At 34.7% G+C, this 19,110-nt stretch overlaps 1 protein-coding gene across 1 annotated transcript; it reads left to right on the plus strand.

Annotated features, from left to right (window-relative positions):
* Positions 1-5,607: 5,607 nt before the first annotated feature.
* Positions 5,608-6,465, plus strand: LOC149140101 (E3 ubiquitin-protein ligase ATL23-like). Its single transcript, XM_089449797.1, has one exon. The coding sequence runs from the start codon at positions 5,614-5,616 to the stop codon at positions 6,157-6,159; it is 546 nt and encodes a 181-aa protein (XP_089305923.1). The 5' UTR covers positions 5,608-5,613; the 3' UTR covers positions 6,160-6,465.
* Positions 6,466-19,110: the final 12,645 nt, after the last annotated feature.

A 19,110-nucleotide genomic window follows, 5' to 3' on the forward strand; every position in this document is an offset into this window, starting at 1 on the left:
TAATATGATTATTTAAATAATTTTTTTCAGAAACTAGCCATTTAATATAACCATTACTTAATAATATTTGTTTTTATGTCTCTACATTGCTCTATATTTAAGCCTTTGCCATGGTTTGCCTCTTCATCTGGTCCTGATGATGAACCACACTTGTTGGTTCGAAACGCCTAGGCCAAAAAATTCTCTCATGTGAATTCTACCAAAAGACTTTGTTTAATTCATAATGGATCATAGACGCTTGAATACAAAGACATTAACATTTTTAATATAAATAATATTAATATTAATATTAATAAATAATAAAAAATCATGTTGATTGGCTTTATTTTCGAAAAGTGATTGGCATAGAAATGATGGAAAATGGAGCCTTTGACATAGATCAACCATATTTATTAATGTGTTTGTGCTAGTCATAGTCATAATGACATTGTTAATAAAGGTCTTTATCATTGCCATGCAAATAAAAGTGAGTAAAAAGTATTATATTTTTTTATTAATATTTTTTTGGGATAAATATGGTATTGTTTTTTTTTTTTTTTAAATATATAGGGATATGCTACATATTTTAGGTTAGTGTTTTATTAGAAAGAATAGACCAAAGCCAAAAATGTACTCTTAGCATAGAAGCATAGCATAATATAATGTTAAAAAAACTAAAAAGACTATACATGTTCTGAAAAATAAGTTGAATTGGCCATTAAAATAAACTATAAAATTAAAATGTAAAATAAATCAAAACATAGCATAAGAGTAAGCAGAAATATCAGAGTATATGATTACACCCTGAAATGGGGTCTTCGTTGTTGCTAGAGGTATTTCCTACCGAAAAAGGAATACCAACCAAGTTGTTGTTTAATGTGATAGACGTGCTAGTCTCCAAATTGTTGTTTAATGTGATAAAGGTGCTAGTCTAAGCCTCTCCTATAACACTGCAAATGCTCTAGTAAGTGTAAGATGTTTACTTGATGCTCGAAGAATATATTAATAATGTACATATACCATTTGCATATTTGCATATGTCCAACAACTAACACCCAATCTACCAGTTCAGCCAAAACTTTTATGTCCAAAACCTTTATGCCCAAAAGGTGTTGTATAGGAGAGGCTCCTAGTTAGCTCCTCTGGGATGGGCCTTGGTGTGACCTTTGATATTATAAACAATCTATTTCATATCTTCAAAGTGACCTCTCATATTATAAACAATCTATTTCATATCTTCAAAGTGACCTTATCCACAAACTTGAGGTGATGGATAGAATATATCTAAAAATCATGTAGATTGGAAAGGTTGCGATATTATAATCTGTCACTTCCGCGTTCTAAACCACATTATCACGCCTCCATGTTTTTATGCTCTCTGGCGTCACGCGTGTGTGATTCTTTTTATTACTAGTGTGGTGGCCCTGACTGCCGACACAAGCGAATGACAGCGATGGCATGGCATCCATCGTTGGCCTCCCTTCCATGTCAGATCATCCTGGTCTGTCACGCCACCTTTGGAGACGGGATCCTCTTAATCTTCACGATATCGTGAGCGTGCATCGCAGCCGTTGAAATAGCATCGGAGGCTCGTTCAATACAGGAAAGTGGCCATTACAAGAACGGCAAGTTTTCCGAGCAGCGGGGCATTTCGGAGTCTGACCTCCAACTGCTGCTGACCGTCGTAACCGGAAAGAAGGAGAAGAGCCGACTGCAGTGTGGGGAGGCGGAGGCGGCGAGTGCGCGGTATGCCTCGAGCCATTGCGGTTCGGTGACACGTTCCGCGTGATCGCATTATGTAGCCATACCTTCCATTTACTCTACGCGGATGCGTGGCTCTCATAGCATTCCCTCTTGGCCTCCGTAGCGCCACAGCGCCGCTTGTGAGAACGAGGAGAAGCATGAGTAGTAGGCTGAACCTCTTTTCCCATAGCGCCACTAGTGAGAGCGAGGAAGTGGAGGCCAGTGATGAAGATGAGCAGAGTAGTCAAGGCTGAATACGGATAGGCTATTTCTTTAACAATTCCAAATTTCTTTATTTTCTTAACAGAGTCTAATTTGATTTCTCCATACAGACTGATTTTTTTTAAAATTTTACAATGTAAATAGAATTCTGGTTGAAACTTTTTTCGAATTTACGGTGAAAATTCAATTTAGCCATGAGTGAATTTTTTTTTATTCTCGTGTGTATGGTTAAACTATTTTGAGCATAGTTTAAAATAAATTTGTCTATATTTAAATGAGTTTAGGTTAGCGCTTTTTCTTTCTCTTCTTCTTCTTTTTTGGGCCAATTATCAGAATTCAATTTTCATAAAATGTGATATATTTTTTTTACAGATTTTATTTTTTTTCAATATTTTATTGTTTGATATATTTATATTTTATTGTTTGACATATTTATAATGTTAGTATCTTTTTTTTAATAGAAATTGTAGGTGAATTTTGTTGTTTTCTATGTGTGATTTTGTTTTTCATAAAATTATTTTATTGGAGTGCATTTTGTTCCATAAAGAGTAGAGTAGCCGAAAGTGAATAGACATAAGAAAAACAAAGAGAGTTAGTACATTATAGCACCTTATAGGCCTCACTTCTTTGTAGTTGCATCCATTTCCCATTCATAAAAAAATAACATAGTAGCTTCTCTTTCCAATTGGGATGGGTTTACCAAGTTATATCTTGTGTTAATTTGTGGTTTATGAGTTTTATCTCATTGTTCTATGTTTTTTAAGCTACACCATACCAATTATCAGGTGATTTAGGGGGTTGAGAGCAACTTATCCTAGATAGACTATCCCATGCTAGTACTTCTTCTTAAAGGAGAAGGTTTTCCTCCCAATAACTAAAACAAATATTATATGTAATTTTCTAATGATTAGGGGAAGAGGGAGAATTGGCTACCCAAGCCTTCCATATTATTACTAGGCAATGATAGGGAGTCTTCAATACTTTCAAGTTGTTTCTCTACTGGTGTTAATGTGAGGTAATTTGTTGGTGTTTCCTCCTACCAATCATGCTTCAAAGGTGACACTGATTGAAACTCTTTGTTCTCCTTGAGAACCTGTATATTTTGTTATGACCATACTAGTGGTAGTGCCCACATTTGAAGGGGATCACTTCGTAATCCAAGGCCTAATATAATTTGGAAGATAGCTTCTTTATCATGATAGAATCCATTGGGCTTTTTTATTATCATTGACCCACCAAGATGTAAGTGATTACCACCTCTCATGACCTCTTGTAAGAGTTTTCTAGTTCATAAAATAATTCTAAACAATTTCCTATTTCTCTAAAAATATCATCTAACTAAATAATTATAAGTAACTTGGTGAATCTATCCCATATAAGAACATATTCCATATGTGTACACTTTGCATCAAATTTACTTTCCAATTCTTCAAGAATAATGCTTGCCATCCCTAATTCCACAAAGACAAAAGAATTTCGTTGACATCTTCACCTATCCTCATAATCTAGACATGCCCTCCTTTGACCAAAATCATGCTACGCTCTTCCATATTCATGATCTCATGTAGTTTAATTTCCTCTAGTAAGTCTAAATTTATGACATAAACATTATTTTTAACACATTTTCTATACTTTTTACATTCCTCAGTCTTCTCAATCCTATCCATTTTACCAAATGAGACTCTAGTCATAAAATCCCCATATGAAATTCTACAAAAGAAACTGAAATCATCAAAATCCCTCTTTTTTTCAAAACCCCTCTTTGATAATTAATTCCAAGGGCAATGACAAATAATTACCTGAAAATATATCTAAAGGTTTACTACGTTTACTCTAGAATGGATACAAGTGAGGTGAATGATGTGGCTTGTTTATATCTTCACTAAGAGAAAAAAACAAAGGCTTCCTCTAGAACCCCTTGATTAAGTGAGCCCTATTATGCCTTCCTGCTATGTTGATTACCCAAAGGATTGGAATTGAGGAACTTAACCTTGTCGCTTCAATTTATATCTTCACTAAGAGAAAAAACAAAGGTGTCCTCTAGAACCCCTTGATTAAGTGAACCCTATTATGCCTTCCTACTATGTTGATTACCCAATGGATTGGAATTGAGGAACTTAACCTTGTCGCTTCAATTATAAAAGGATAAGGCTTTGTTAAATCTCAAATTATAACCACAAGATGGCTCTTCTTGCAACATTTAATCTACATGTTGCTTGAGTTGATGAGGTGTGAGATTAATTTTGTAGTACAACATCTTTGATACTTAGTAGATCTAATGATCTTTAAAGGATTAGTTTAAATAGTCAACCACTTTTTTTTCTTCTTCATAAATCGAAAGTCTAACTCACCAACTTATTTGATTTATATATAATAACCAGAACTTGTGGCAAAAGCATAAAAGCCTAACCACAATGCAATCCATCAAGATAATCCCATTTTTTAATGTTATAAAATTATTTTAAAAATAATACATAATTAATTCACTATATTCATTTATATTTAAAAAAATAATAGAAATAAATTATTATATATTTTTATTTGAAAATTTCAAAAATTAAAATAAAAACACTTCATTTAATAAGTTTAAAAACACTTCATTTAATAAGTTTAAAGTCACGAGAGAGTTAGACATTACAGATATATGAATTTAGTGAAATTTTGTATTTTGATTTATTAATATTAAAAAATAATAATATTTTAAATTTATTTAAAAATATATAAATAAAATTTTAAATATCTTATTAATATAATAAAATGTTATTTAAAAAAGAGAGAGAAAAAAGGCTAAGTTAAATGTTAAGGTAGGGTCTCCCTTCCTATAAAGGATTCAATGGCATTATAGATACATGAATTGAATTAAACAGTTAAAGGTGATTCAATGACATCATTGATTATATGAATTAAGTTCAAGGCTAAAAGGTGGTCATTGATTATATGAATTAAGTTCAACACTAAAAGGCGGATCCTATCACGAAATTTATTTTAGAGAATAAAGCATTGGCATTCAAAATGGTGTGCAAGTTGAGATATTTTATTTAAATTTATTTTAGAGAATAAAGCATTGGCATTCAAAATGGTGTGCAAGTTGAGATATTTTATTTTAATTAGCGAAGGCGAAAATTTATCATTTGAGATGTCACATCATTCTTTGAGAGTAACTATCATAGCCGTGCACGAAAGCTCTTTTGAAGGAATCCACAATATAAAATAATAATTAATGGGTTAAGATTATCCACTCGGGAGATTTTATTCTCAAAATGTTGAAGTGGTGTCATTTTTTTAGATCAAAAGTCTGCTTTTGGTGTGAAATTGTCCAATTTAGGGCAAAAAAAATTGATAAGATTCTTGTTGGGAGGTTTGAAATGATAAGATGGTAAATGGGTTTAAGCCATAATTCCAAGCCGTATGACCATTTTTTTCATTATTGGTTGGTGGCCACTGTAGAGACAAGCAAGGCAATATCAGCGGTGGCATGGCGACCATCGTTTGTCTGTCTGGACTTGTAGAAATAACAATCATTTAAAGGCTTGCTTGCCTCCCCTCCCATGTCAGATCTTGCTGCTCTGTGATGCCTGCTTTAGAGATGGGATATTTTTGATCCACAGAATATCGTCTGGTTTTGAGGTTTAGTTTTTATAATCAGCCTGCAATTAGGTTAGAGAGAGAATGATTTTAGCCATTGTGGTGTCCTTGTTGCTGTTCTTCGCTGGTATGGTCATGCTGGTGGCGTTCTATCTCTGTCTTGTCTCCTATGTGTCTCTGCATCAGAGGCGTGGACAGCGACAGTTCGAGGAGAACAGCAAGGTTCCCAAGCAACAGGGCCTTTCGGAGGCTGACCTCCAGCGTTTGCCCACACTCGAATGCCTGAAAGAAGAAGAGCGGACTCCGCAGAGCGAGTGCGCGGTATGCCTCGAGCTACTCCAGCTCGGTGACTGGTGCCGCGTGATTCCAGCATGTAGCCACGCCTTCCATGTGCATTGCGCCGATGCGTGGCTCTCAAAGCGCTCCGTTTGTCCCGTTTGCAGGACGAGCGCCGCTTGCGAGAGCAGGGAAAAGAATGGTGTGAATCGTTGCGCGCCTGCGGCGGCGTTGCCCAAAAAGGAGGGGCGGGATCACGATCAAGAACTGGGGCATCTCCCTCGGCCTCCTCCTGCTCAGAGTGTCGTTGTTGAAATGCCGATAACCCTAACACCTACAGACTGTAGAGGTTGAGGACGCTTTGGGTTGCGGCTATGTGTATCGGACAAGTTTTTTTTTTTTCTTTTTTCGAAATGCTTCGGTTAAAAGTAGTTAGAATAGGGTTAAAAAAAATTAAGAAATCTTACTTTAGTAATGTTTGAATCATGTTTTTAGTGGTGAAAATGGATTCAGCACCACCAAAATTTTTTGACCCATTTTGAAGTTTGATAGCTGTGTTTGAATCATGTTTTTAATGGTGAAAATGGATTCAGCACCATCAAAAACTTTTTGATGCATCTTGAAGTTTGACCACTGTAACTTGGATTTACAAAAATAGCTGCGTGATTTTATCAAAATATTACCAGAATTTCCATAATTTTCAAGGCAGAAAAAACAGTATGTTTAAACTACTACCCACATGAATGGATTAACTGTTCCTTAATGACAGTAGAGAAAATTTAATTTAGGTTTTCATTTATGTTATAAAGATTTCTGGATTTTAAAATGTTAAATATTTTTGACATCTCATTTAAAAATAACCTTAGTAAATTTGTTTTTTAATGTTTAAATCTTGTTTTTTATGATGGAAATAGATTCAACATCATCCAAAATATTTTCGTCATCCAAAATTTTGAAATTTACCATTGTAATTTAAATTTCCCAAAATTATAAAAACTTTGCCAATATTTTTATTATTTTCTAAAGCAATTTGAAACACATTCCATTACGCGTCCACAAACATATTTTTCAACCAATTATAAATGGTGGAGTTAAAAATAATTTCGATCTTAATAAATCCTATATTTAAAGTAACATGTCAGCTTATTCTCCAACATGAGAAAAATAAACACTATTTAAAGTAATATGTCAGCTTATTCTCCTGCACGAGAAAAACAAAAACAAATTTCACCTATAATTCAGGGATGAGAGTTTTATACGGTTTCTTCTATAATGTAAGACATACGGTGAAAGAGATATACGAGTGTTGTATTATATTTCCCAATTATGTATAACTTAGTATTATATAACGAGTCTCTTTCACTCTTTTTATTTTGTTTGGAATTTGATTTGGCCAGATTTCTGTTGCTGTGTAAATGTTTTTGATAAATAAAAATTATTAAATATTATTAAAATAATGTTTTACAAATAATAGTAGAAATTTTTGGAAATTTTTATGGTTGAGCTTTATAATTTTAGGTGTGTTAAAATTTTTTGATAGTGTTAAATTTATTTCTGCCATCCAAAAATTAATTTAATTAAGTTTCTTGATTGTTTTTGTGATCTCTGTAAACAACACTCTGTTTTTTTAGTTAAACTTAAGTAGCTTTATAATTTTAGGTGTGTTAAAATTTTTTAGTAGTGTTAAATTTATTTCTGTCATCCAAAAATTGATTTAATTAAGTTTCTTGATTTTTTTTTGTGATCTCTATAAACAACACCTTGTTTTTTTTCTAATTAAGACTAACCTAAGTACCCATGGGGATTTGAACCAGTGACCTATCGCAAGTAATGCCTTAACAAGGCACCCATTTACCGTCAATCCAAAACCCTATAGGCATAAACAACACCCTGTTAAATTGATAAATATTTTCATTTATTTTTTTATATATAATTAAGAAAGTTCAGTGTTACTTCTAATTTTTTTTTGTTTTGTTTCACTATCTTTTTACAATTAACAAAAAAATTCATGGCTTCAATATTTCAGGCAACATGTACAGAAACGTGCAATTTCAATTTAATTTGCCGAGCCGTTTGCTAGTTTACTTAACGTTAAGTATGTCCGTATCTTATCGATTTGAAATCTTCCGGGTGACTCGGGCATGGTGGCTGACAAAGTATTTTCTTTTGCTTTCAATAAATTACAATGTCGTTATGGGCATTTCCGCAAATGGGGAGCATCAAATTACAATGTCGTTATGGGCCTTTTCGCAATGGGGAGCATCTAAATTTACTTTCGACGTCAGCAACCACTTTCATAATTAAAATATGGTACCAATTTAATTATTTCTATCAAAGGGTCAGAGGGTTGTGACTCGGCAGTAAATTAGGGTACGTTAAGTGGAATGTGGTTATCGATAGGTTAGTGTAAATTTTACGTTTGTTCAAATACAGGTGGTTTAAATTTATTGGTCCACTCTCTCATATTTGATTAGGGTTTTAATGGATTATTTGGATTATTTTCTTTTATTTGGAGTAGCTTTTATACTAATCTGATATCTAAATGTTTTTCGAATTGTTATCATCAATATTTATTGGTTTTCTATGGATAACAATTATTTATTTTATCTACTCTAAATATAGTGGATGATAGTTATCTATTTCATCTATTCCAAACATTGAGGAAAGGGGTAGTTAGGCTACTTCTAGGCAGGCTTGGAATTAGTGCATGGATCTATCAAAATCACATGCACACAATTCCCTCCTCTTGAGCCTCTAAAGATTTCAAATAAGACTTCCAAACTTATTGTGGCAACTCCATTATGTTCTTGACAAAGCAGACGACAACCATAATACTATAGAGCTCAGGCTTCTCTGATCCATATCAAGTTTGTGAGAGATTTTTCGGCGAAAATCACATGGAATACCATTTGTCGACGCGTTTCAAACCAACTAGTGTGGTTCATCGTTAGGACAAGTTGAAGAAACAGATCCAGCTTAGCATGTTAAATAGTCTGAGTAGAGCCTCCAACGGCTAACTTGACCAACGGCTAGTTTGACTCTAGGACCGGGGTCAAAATTATTTTATTAATTTAATTAGTAATATTTAGGACTAATCCCTTAAAAAAATATATAAAAATATATAAAATATTTTTAATAGGTATTTAGTTCAAAAAAATATTATTAAAAATTATAAGTTAAATAATATTTAAAAGGAAATTTAGTTAAATAAAGGACCTTATAATATATGAATAAATTAAAGCCTAAATACAAATATATAAAGTAAAAAATTATTATTAAAAATTATAAGTTAATTAATAATTAAATGGAAAATTAGTTACATAAAGGACCTTATAATATCTGAATAAAATAAAGTAAAATCAAAAGGATGTTAGGTTAGTTAGAAAATTAGTTAAAAAGTATAATTTGATTAGAATTTAAATGGAAAATTAGTTATATAAAGGACCTTATAATATAAGAATAAATTATATGCATAAATATAAATATATGAAGTAATATAATATATATATATATATATATATATATATATATATATATATATATATATATATATATATATATATATTTGAAATTGGTGTTTATTTAGAAGTAAAATTATAAGCTAATTAGTATTCAAATGGAAAATTAGTCACAAAGGACCTTATAATACCTGAAGCAATAAGCTATAAGAAATGAAAAAATTAACTCTCTAAAAATAAATAAACAAATAAATGAAAGGAGAAAATAATGATGAGAAAACATAAAAGTCTTAAAAAAAAAAAAAAAAAAACCTTAAGAGGAGGGCGGAAAAACGACTAGGAAGAGAGTGCTGGGACCCAACACCTACTGATTTTCCAGCCATCCTCTCTATTGAGATTGCTTGGCCTCTTTTCAATCTCAAGCGCTTCCCTAAATTTTCGATGATGGAAATGCGAAACCCTAGCAATAACACTAGCCTCCTCAATACAAACATGATGATTGGTTTTCTCAGCATGTTCAGCTAAAGCGGAAGACTTAGCTCTCCTATGCTTAAGGTCCGCTGCATGCTCGCTAATCCTTTGATTAATGGAGCGACCAGTCTCCCCAATATAGGGGGTCCCACAGGAACAAGGGATCATATAAACACCTTTCATATCCTTAGGGTCAATAGGATCCTTCACCGATCTGAGGGACATATGAATGGTGTTCAGGGGCCTAAAGGTCACAGGGATACTATGCTTCCTGAGAATCCTTCCAATTCTATCAGTGGTCCCCTGAACATACGAAAGATGGACACCTGGAATTCGTTCCTTCGGTTCCCTTTTAGTCAGAGAATTCTTGGAAGCTTTAAGGAAAGCCCTCTGACCCATGTATCTACTATAACCATTCTCAACAAAGACATCAAGCAGATGGGATTTTTCTTTCTCAAAGCTCTTCTTGTCCAAGATCCTTAGGGAACGAGTAGCAAGGGTATTGAGAACACCCATTTTTTGAGTCGGGAAATGGTGGGAACTGGCATGAAGATACTGTTCCATATGAGTTTTCTTCCGAAAAACTTGATGGGCGAGGGAACCATCACTATTCTTAGAAATAAGAATATCAAGGAATGGAAGGCGTCCATCAACTTCCTGCTCCTTAGTGAACTTAATGGCTGAGGATTGATTGTTGAGATGATCAAAGAAGAGATCAAGCTCATCCTAGCCATGAGACCAGATGACATTGGTGTCATCCACATATCTTTTCCACAGCTTGGCAAGAGCCGGGAAGAGTTAAGAGCCTTGGACTCAAAATCTTCCATAAACAGATTAGCAACGACAGGGGAAAGGGGTGAGCCCATCGCAACCGCACAGGTTTTCTCGAATAACTCTCCTTCAAAACTGAAGAAGGTGGAAGTGAGACAGATCTCAACCAACCTGGCCGTGTCAGGATCTGTTAGGCAGTTGATCACCTCCATGGCCTCATTAATAGGGATGCAAGTGAACAAGGAGACAACATCAAAACTAACAAGAATGTCCCCAGGTTCAAGCTTAATGTCCTTGAGTTCTTCAATAAAGGAAGCAGAGTCTTTTACGAAGGACTTCGTACGACCAACTAAGGGCTTAAGCTTTAACGCAAGGAACTTCGCAAGAAGGTAGGTAGGACCTCCAATGGTGTTGACGATGGGCCTTAAGGGGGCTCCTTTCTTGTGAATCTTGGGGAGAACATAGATTCTAGGAGTAATAGGGTTGCTTTCAATGAGTTTATGGTGCAAGGAACTCATTGAGCCAATGGATTTAATGGCCAAAGCCACATTCCTAGCAACCTTCTTCAAAGGATTTTTGGGAAGCTTTTTGTAGCTACCACTATTATGAAGATGATCCAACATCTTGCTGCGGTAATCAACCTTGTTAAGAATGACGGCAGCACCACCCTTGTCTGCCTTAAGAACAATGATATCTTTGTTCTGGTTTAAGGATCTAAGAGCTAAAGATTCTTCCTTGCTAAGGTTGCTCTTAGGCGGCCTAGCCTTTCTCAAGGCAACTGCACAATCCTGCCTAATAGTATCCTTGATCCTATCAGGTAAACCTCTGATCCCAAACTCAATATCACAAATAATATCCTCCACGGGGATTTTCCTAGGGGCTAAGGCAAAATTTAATCCTTTGCCCAGAACTTTAAAAACAGAAGGGGGAAAAACGAAACTGGAAAGATTAATAACCCTGTTACTAGAAAGAGAAGAAAGGTGAAGATTATTAATACCAGGAGTCCTCTTATTCTTATTATTTTTCATGTTAGAGATGTTTGTGTTAATCTTGTCCATCCAGTTATTATTATTATTATTATTATTGAATTTATTATTATTATAAATAATAATAATAATATTATTATTATTAAAATTAAAATTAATATTATTATTAATACAATAAATATTATAATTAATAATGTCATTATTATTATTCATATTATTATTCTTCTTATTAACATTGTTATTATGATAATTCATATTACTATTATTATAATTATTAATGTTATTAATGAATTTATTATTATTATAAGTATTATTATTATTATTAATAAATTATTATTATTAATTATATTAATTTTTTTATTTTTTTTTTCCAGCTGGTTCACGGACCCTGGTCAGTTGATCCGCTACTCCAGGTTCGATAAATCTGGGTGGACCCCACCCGAAGGGGGTCCACCCCTCGGTCACCACAGACCTAACCCCAAGAGCTTTCGGGTTTCGACCCTGTGACCTCCCATTGGCGAGGCCCCGACTTGACCGATTGAGCTAACCCTTGGGGCTTAATTAATTATATTAATGTTACCATTACTGTTCATATTATTATTATAATTCCTATTAATAATGCTGTTATGATTATTCATAATATTATTATTATAATTCATATTAACCATATCAATATTATCTTGAGGCACTGCAAAACCCGCGGGATCTCCAACGCTGAACGAAGAACGGGGAACGGGGATCGAACCCTCGCTGACCTCTCCAAACCTGCCAGCCACATCACTTTCAGGAATCACGGTCTTGTTAGGCACCGGGGACGAGGAGCTATCCTTCGGCGACAACGAATTCAAAGACTCCACGCTGACCATACCAAACCGGCCTGCCAAATCACCAATTGATATCCTTCTACGCGCTGCGGAATCAGAGCTATCAGTAGGAGAACGCGGACTTAAAACCACCGGATCGGAACCCTCGATGCCCGGGGAGGCGGAGAATTCATTGGACGACAACGCAGATGGACCAGAAACGCTGAAAGCTGGCACAACAACTCGGCTGCTGTCAAAAGAAAACCGTCTTACGCCTGGAGAAAGAATGCGTTCAGGATCACTGGCGACAGGATGGGAGCATTTGTTAACCTTAGAGTGATTTCCCGCAACGCAGGTACCAGGACGAACGATCCCCTGAGAAGCAAACTCCATTTCTTCCTCTGCGCAGAGATGACCCTGGTTACTCCCTTCCGGTAAAACAGAACCCACTATAGATGAATGCAGGTCTGAAGAGACAGAATCGGCTCCATCAAAGTGAGCTGAGTTATCCAGTGACGGGAAACTAGAGACCCCACCTGAGCAGCCAGATAACCAATCATTCAGCGCAGAGATTTGCCCAGATGAGACACGGCTACGGGAAGCTGCTCCCACAGCTCTATCAAGAAACGCTGAATTCCCAGCTAGCCTTAGAAACTTAGAAGCTTGATTCTGCTTCCGAATCTCCTCTAATCGAAGAGACTTCAGAGCCGAACAGGCATCTATTCTGGCCCAAAGGGAGGCCGAAAATAAGTTTCCAAGATCTAGATGCAAATCTAAAAGAACCAGAGAAAGCTAATTCAAGGATTTTTTGAGCCTACTGATTTCCGCCCTTATTAACATCAAACTCGCCTTTTATGTTTTCTCATCATTATTTTTCTCCTTTCATTTATTTATTTATTTATTTTTAGAGAGTTAATTTTTTCATTTCTTATATTTATTAATTCTAACAGCTTATTACTTCAGGTATTATAAGGTCCTTTGTGACTAATTTTCCATTTGAATACTAACTAGCTTATAATTTTACTTCTAAATAAAGACCCATTTCAATTATATATATATATATATATATATATATATATATTATATTACTTCATATATTTATATTTATGCATATAATTTATTCTTATATTATAAGGTCCTTTACATAACTAATTTTCCATTTAAATTCTAATCAACTTATACTTTTTAACTAATTTTCTAACTAACCTAACATCCTTTTGATTTTACTTTATTTTATTCAGATATTATAAGGTCCTTTATGTAACTAATTTTCCATTTAATTATTAATTAACTTATAATTTTTAATAATACTTTTTTACTTTATATATTTGTATTTAGGCTTTAATTTATTAATATATTATAAGGTCCTTTATTTAACTAAATTTCCTTTTAAATACTATTTAACTTATAATTTTTAATAATATTTTTTTGAACTAAATACCCATTAAAAATATTTTATATATTTATATATATATTTTTAAGGGATTGGTCCTAAATATTACTAATTAAATTAATAAAATAATTTTGACCCCGGTCCTAGAGTCAAACTAGTCGTTGGTCAAGTTAGCCGTTGGAGTCTCTGCTCAGACTATTTAAAATGCTAAGCTAGATCTATTTCTTCAACTTGTCCTGATGATGAACCACACTAGTTGGTTCGAAACGTGTCGACAAAGGGTATTCCATGTGATTTTCACCAAAAAATCTCTCACAAACCATAATACTCAACAAGGAAATTGGACAAACCTTGACCGAAGAGGACTAGGAATTCAAACAAGTGAATCTAAGTTTGCAAAACAGGGATAAGTTGACCAACTTCAAATTCAATGTCAACAAATAGTATAAGCCTTGGACCTTCTAAGGGAATAACAATTTAAAGAACTTGTTTCTAGCTCATTGCTTACATCCATTGATGAGCTAAAATAAACCCCATGAAAATTTGATGAAGATATTGAAAAGGCATTATAAATCATTGTTACAATGGTTAATAAAATTAGCAGCAAACCAAAGATAAACCATAGATGTAGTTCGAAAAATATTAATGCACCCAATCTTAATGTTCACATAATAGAAGCTAATCCTTTTACTTCTATAGTTCACTCCAACCCCTACTTCTGCATCTACCTTTGTTGCATCAAGCTCTTCACTAGAAAATAAAAAATTCTTATATATGCCAACAATGTCTTTCAATGCAATCACGATGCCACCAACAATAAAATCCCATGCCTTTGTGTCATATAAAATAACTCCTCATTATATGCACTGAAAGCCACCTCCTAACCTAAAAACTTTCGAAAACTCCACAGATCAAAGAAAATATAATGCTAAGAACCTCTATATGTGGAGTGTTGATGGTCTTAGTGAGCAAGAAATACTCACTATGTGCTCCCAAATGTTAATTTGTGATAAAAATTATATTAGAATAGGAGAAATGGATCTTGTGGAGGTTGTCACTAATATAATATATTTGGATTATTAGGCATTTTAATAAAATGGTGGACCTCAATTATCAGAATGGCTCAATGGGATATTTGGTCAAAGGTAGAAGTTACAAAGAAAGATCACACTAAAGAAAACAATGCGATAAGTTGTGTAATAAGTGAAATCATTGAAGGCTTGCGTTGATTGCACTAGATACCACCAACATAAAGGGGATCTCCTCGATATAAGGCCCCAATTAACCCTTACACTGTTTGGTGTAGGATGTAACACCATCCTCCCACATTTACCCAAGTTCACTGGTCTACCGGGGTAACATGTGACGAAGAGTTACTATGATATGACTCAACCTCCTAAGTATAATTAAGGAAGTGGAATAAAAAAACCAAAACCTTTCTGACCTTCCTCAGGAGCTATAGGACCCATAGGAGCTAAACCACCCCTCTACGTGCCCAAACCCTGAATCATATTTCTTTTCCATTGACCTGAACTCCCAGTCACATGCATAAGCTTGCAAGGTAGAAAATGTAGTCTTATTTTCCCAGTTTTGTGCCTATGACCGCAAAATTTGAGCCACCTTTTCAGGGCTAGTCTCCATACCACTTCCTAGAACTTGATGAAACTTTCCAAAACAATAAATAACACAAAGACAAAGCCTATAACACAAAACTTGATCAAGAAATTGACATAACAATTCCTAACCATGACAAACATTTTGTCAAACATATTGCAAATAGGTAATCTACAGGTCATGAATGCATATATGATCAAAGGAGTTTGAAAATTATCTGAGAATCACCAAGAAGGTCTAATGCCCTCTCATAATATCTACAATAAAATTTGTTAGTTCATGCGTTCATCAACCATTCATATATTCATCAAACATGTCAAGAGCCATAAACAATATAGATCATATAATCATCATATAACCAACATATAAACCAACAATAACCAACATATAAACCATGGAAACCCAACCATAATATCACCATCATAATCAATAAATATGCTCATAGATCACAATAAAAAATACTTCTTATTAACATATGAAAATGCCAACCAAGTTAGGGACTTCCATGTACCACCCGACCATAGACTAGGTTGAACCAAATCTTTCTTTCAGCTAGTCATCCCCATGTCATATTCCAAGCATCAATGTGGGATCTCATGGAATAACCAAAACAAAACCAAACTAGGGCTTCCAGAGGCCAAACTGCCTCAATCATGAACTAGTGATTCCACCTCACGGTCAAACATCACTAACCATCATCAGATTGGTCTCTACTCAAGTTTTCCAGGGCTCCATAACATTTGTTCCAACCCGACTCTAGAGCTAGTAACTTAACCCACAACTGCCGTAGGAATCTAGAGAATTTTTCCAATCAAGACTCCAGGACTAGTAACTCAACCCACCAAGGGCTCCAGAGCGTTTTTCCAACCAAGGCTTCTAGGACTAGTAACTCAACCCAAGTTGTTCCAAGGCTTCAAGAGTGTTTGTCCAACCAAGGATCTAGGAACTAGTAACTGAACCCACAACCATTAGGAACATGAGCACCAATTAGAAAACAATCAAATGGGAAACCGAAAACATGATGGTTATCCAGGAAATGACAACACTAGGTAAAACCACTATCAATTTAGGTAGATCTCCATGCCAATGAAAACACATAACCAAGAAACCACATGCATGTACCATGCATGCAAATACTAGCAAGGAAATCATACATGCAACCATTAGGGAAATTTTGAGGTCTAAAATGGGCCTCCTAATGAAATTATAAAATAATAGTGGAAATAATAAAATACGATTAGATTACATCATCAAATTTTAGAGGGAAAAAAGAAAAAACTATTTTGCAACTTGTATTTTCAACTTATCTCCATATGGGTTTACTCAAGTTTTGAGCGGAAACACTCATTGGATGCAAAATTTGATTCCTCATCTAAGTAGTACCCATTTTGCATACTTTCAATGGACCCTTCTACGCAAAAAATGTGATTGCAATAACCTTTTTTCATGTATTTCTCATTTTTTGTGTAGTAGGGTCCATCGAAAGTATGCAACATGGGTACTCCTTGGACGAAAAATTAAATATTGCATCCAACGAGTACCCCCACTCAAAATTTGAGTAAAACCTTAGGGAAATAAGTTGAAAATACAAGTTGAAAAAGTAGTTTTATTATTTTAATATTTTTTAATATTTTGACTTTTTTACTCCAAAAATGGTGAATCATCCTCTAAGGTTGACATCATCATCTTGAATCCTATAAGCTATTATAAAGTTTATTTTGGTTGTACATTTTTCTTTGAAGGCCCATTTTAGACCTCAAAATTCCCCTAATGTCAATACTTGTAAAGCAATCCAGTTAAAATAGTTGTTGTTCCTCGCGTTCCCTTGCACTCTCGTACTTTCCTTGTCCTTCTTCCTCCAAATCCAAGTGAGACTAGAATGCTCCAACAATGGTCAAAGATTTCTCTGAGTGTGAGAGAATGATAGAGAATAGAATTAAAGTGTCAAAAGACTGAACTGACAAAAGCTAACACTGACCAAAAGCTTCCATTGACAAAAGCCATGAACTGATCCTCAAAAGCCTTTTTATCATTGAGGCCTCTAATTTCTTCATCTTCCTTCATTTTTCCTTCAATTTCCTCCTCATGCAAATCTATGACCTTTCATCTTCATTTTCTCCTATTTTCCATTATTTCATAAATAAAATGTCAATTATTGCCACTTTACCTTTGCCATTATATTTGCCAATTTCTAGAGTCATTTATTAATCACTAGTGATCCCCATCTCTATGTTTTTTCCCAACATTCATCTTGGAATGCATGTCCCGTGACCTTAGTATTATATTTTTTTACATGGAAAATCAACCAGGGCTGTTGCAAAATCACCCCCCTTGGGGAACACCATCCTCGGTTTTCAATGAAACTTATAAACTAGCAAAAGAATACCACTTATGGAGCTTTATAACACAACTCATTGCAGTATTTACAATAACCAACTACTTGAAACATGAAAACCATACTACTTACTGGAGATTTATAATGCAACTCATTACTATATTTACCATAACAACTACATATAATATCGTGCACATTTTATTCAACCAACAAATAATCATACTACATATGGAGCTTTATAAACACAACTCGATACAATATTTACGATAATATACACATATGCACATTTCCTCAACCAAAAAATAAAAGGATACGATGCCTACATCAGCAACAAGGTAATCTAGAGGCTCACACCTCCACCCTCAAAAGTAGTACTAGGACTCACCTCCTTCCTAGGAAGTCCAGAATCCACTGTCAAGGTCAAAATCTGCATCCAATGTCCAATGCTACAATCCTGTGCCACTTTTCCTCTTAGTGAATAGTTACTGGCTCATTGTTTCAGGGGGCACTCCTAATGTGCTTTTGATTCCATCTGGAAATGCTAATGACCAAAATCAATGTATTCCCCAACCTTCCCTTCTCTGCTACACAGTCCCTCAGGCAATCTGGTCACTCCTTTCCATGTAGTCACACACCTTCCAAGTTCCACATGCATACCCTTCTCTCTTACATAGTCCCTAGGGCGACCCCTCCCTTGGCATGGTTTCCTCGCATTAGAAGGTCCAAAAACCAAAGCATATCCCTCGCTTAAAACCATCATACCGGTCATAGCATGCTCATGGAAATCGATGGAAACTATTGGGTACCAGTGTCCCATAATGGCCTTGCTCCTGAAGTGCTTTACCAACATACTGCCGCTTGTTCCAATTCCTTTCACTGTTGCTACTAACATTCTTGCAGTCAGTTCCAACCACCCAACTGGGAATTTTCATGATTTCTTGTAACAAGCACATAATTTCCATTAGATTCAAAATGAATTGAAATAAATTTAGATCATACCTCATTGGTGGTCTGTCAATAAGGTACACTTACAATTATGTTCACTTCCTATCACAACAAGTCAAAATCGTTGTTTGATCAAATCATCATGGATAAACATATCGCATCCGATTAGCTCAAAACACAACCATCATAAATCAAAATCATAGATCACATGTAACCATCATAAATAAAATTCATATATCACATGCACAGTTAAATACTCAAATAAAATACGGATACTTATCCTTTAAATGGTTCTTTGTTTTTTGCTTTGTTCTTTGTCCTTTCTATACACACAATGGATTGGTTTCCAAACCTGGCAAGCACCCAATACTTTCTCTTCTCTTTAATCACATACACATACATACCATGTACATCACACGCATACACCCACACATGATGTACAACACAACACATACACCAACACTCGGTGTACCCCACAACGCAATACATAAACCTACAGATGGTGTACAACACAACACATAAACCTACA

The sequence above is a fragment of the Pinus tabuliformis genome, chromosome X, assembly GCF_031772625.1.
Source record: "Pinus tabuliformis cultivar Carrire ecotype Pingquan chromosome X, CPIR1, whole genome shotgun sequence".
Taxonomy (NCBI): Eukaryota; Viridiplantae; Streptophyta; class Pinopsida; order Pinales; family Pinaceae; genus Pinus; species Pinus tabuliformis.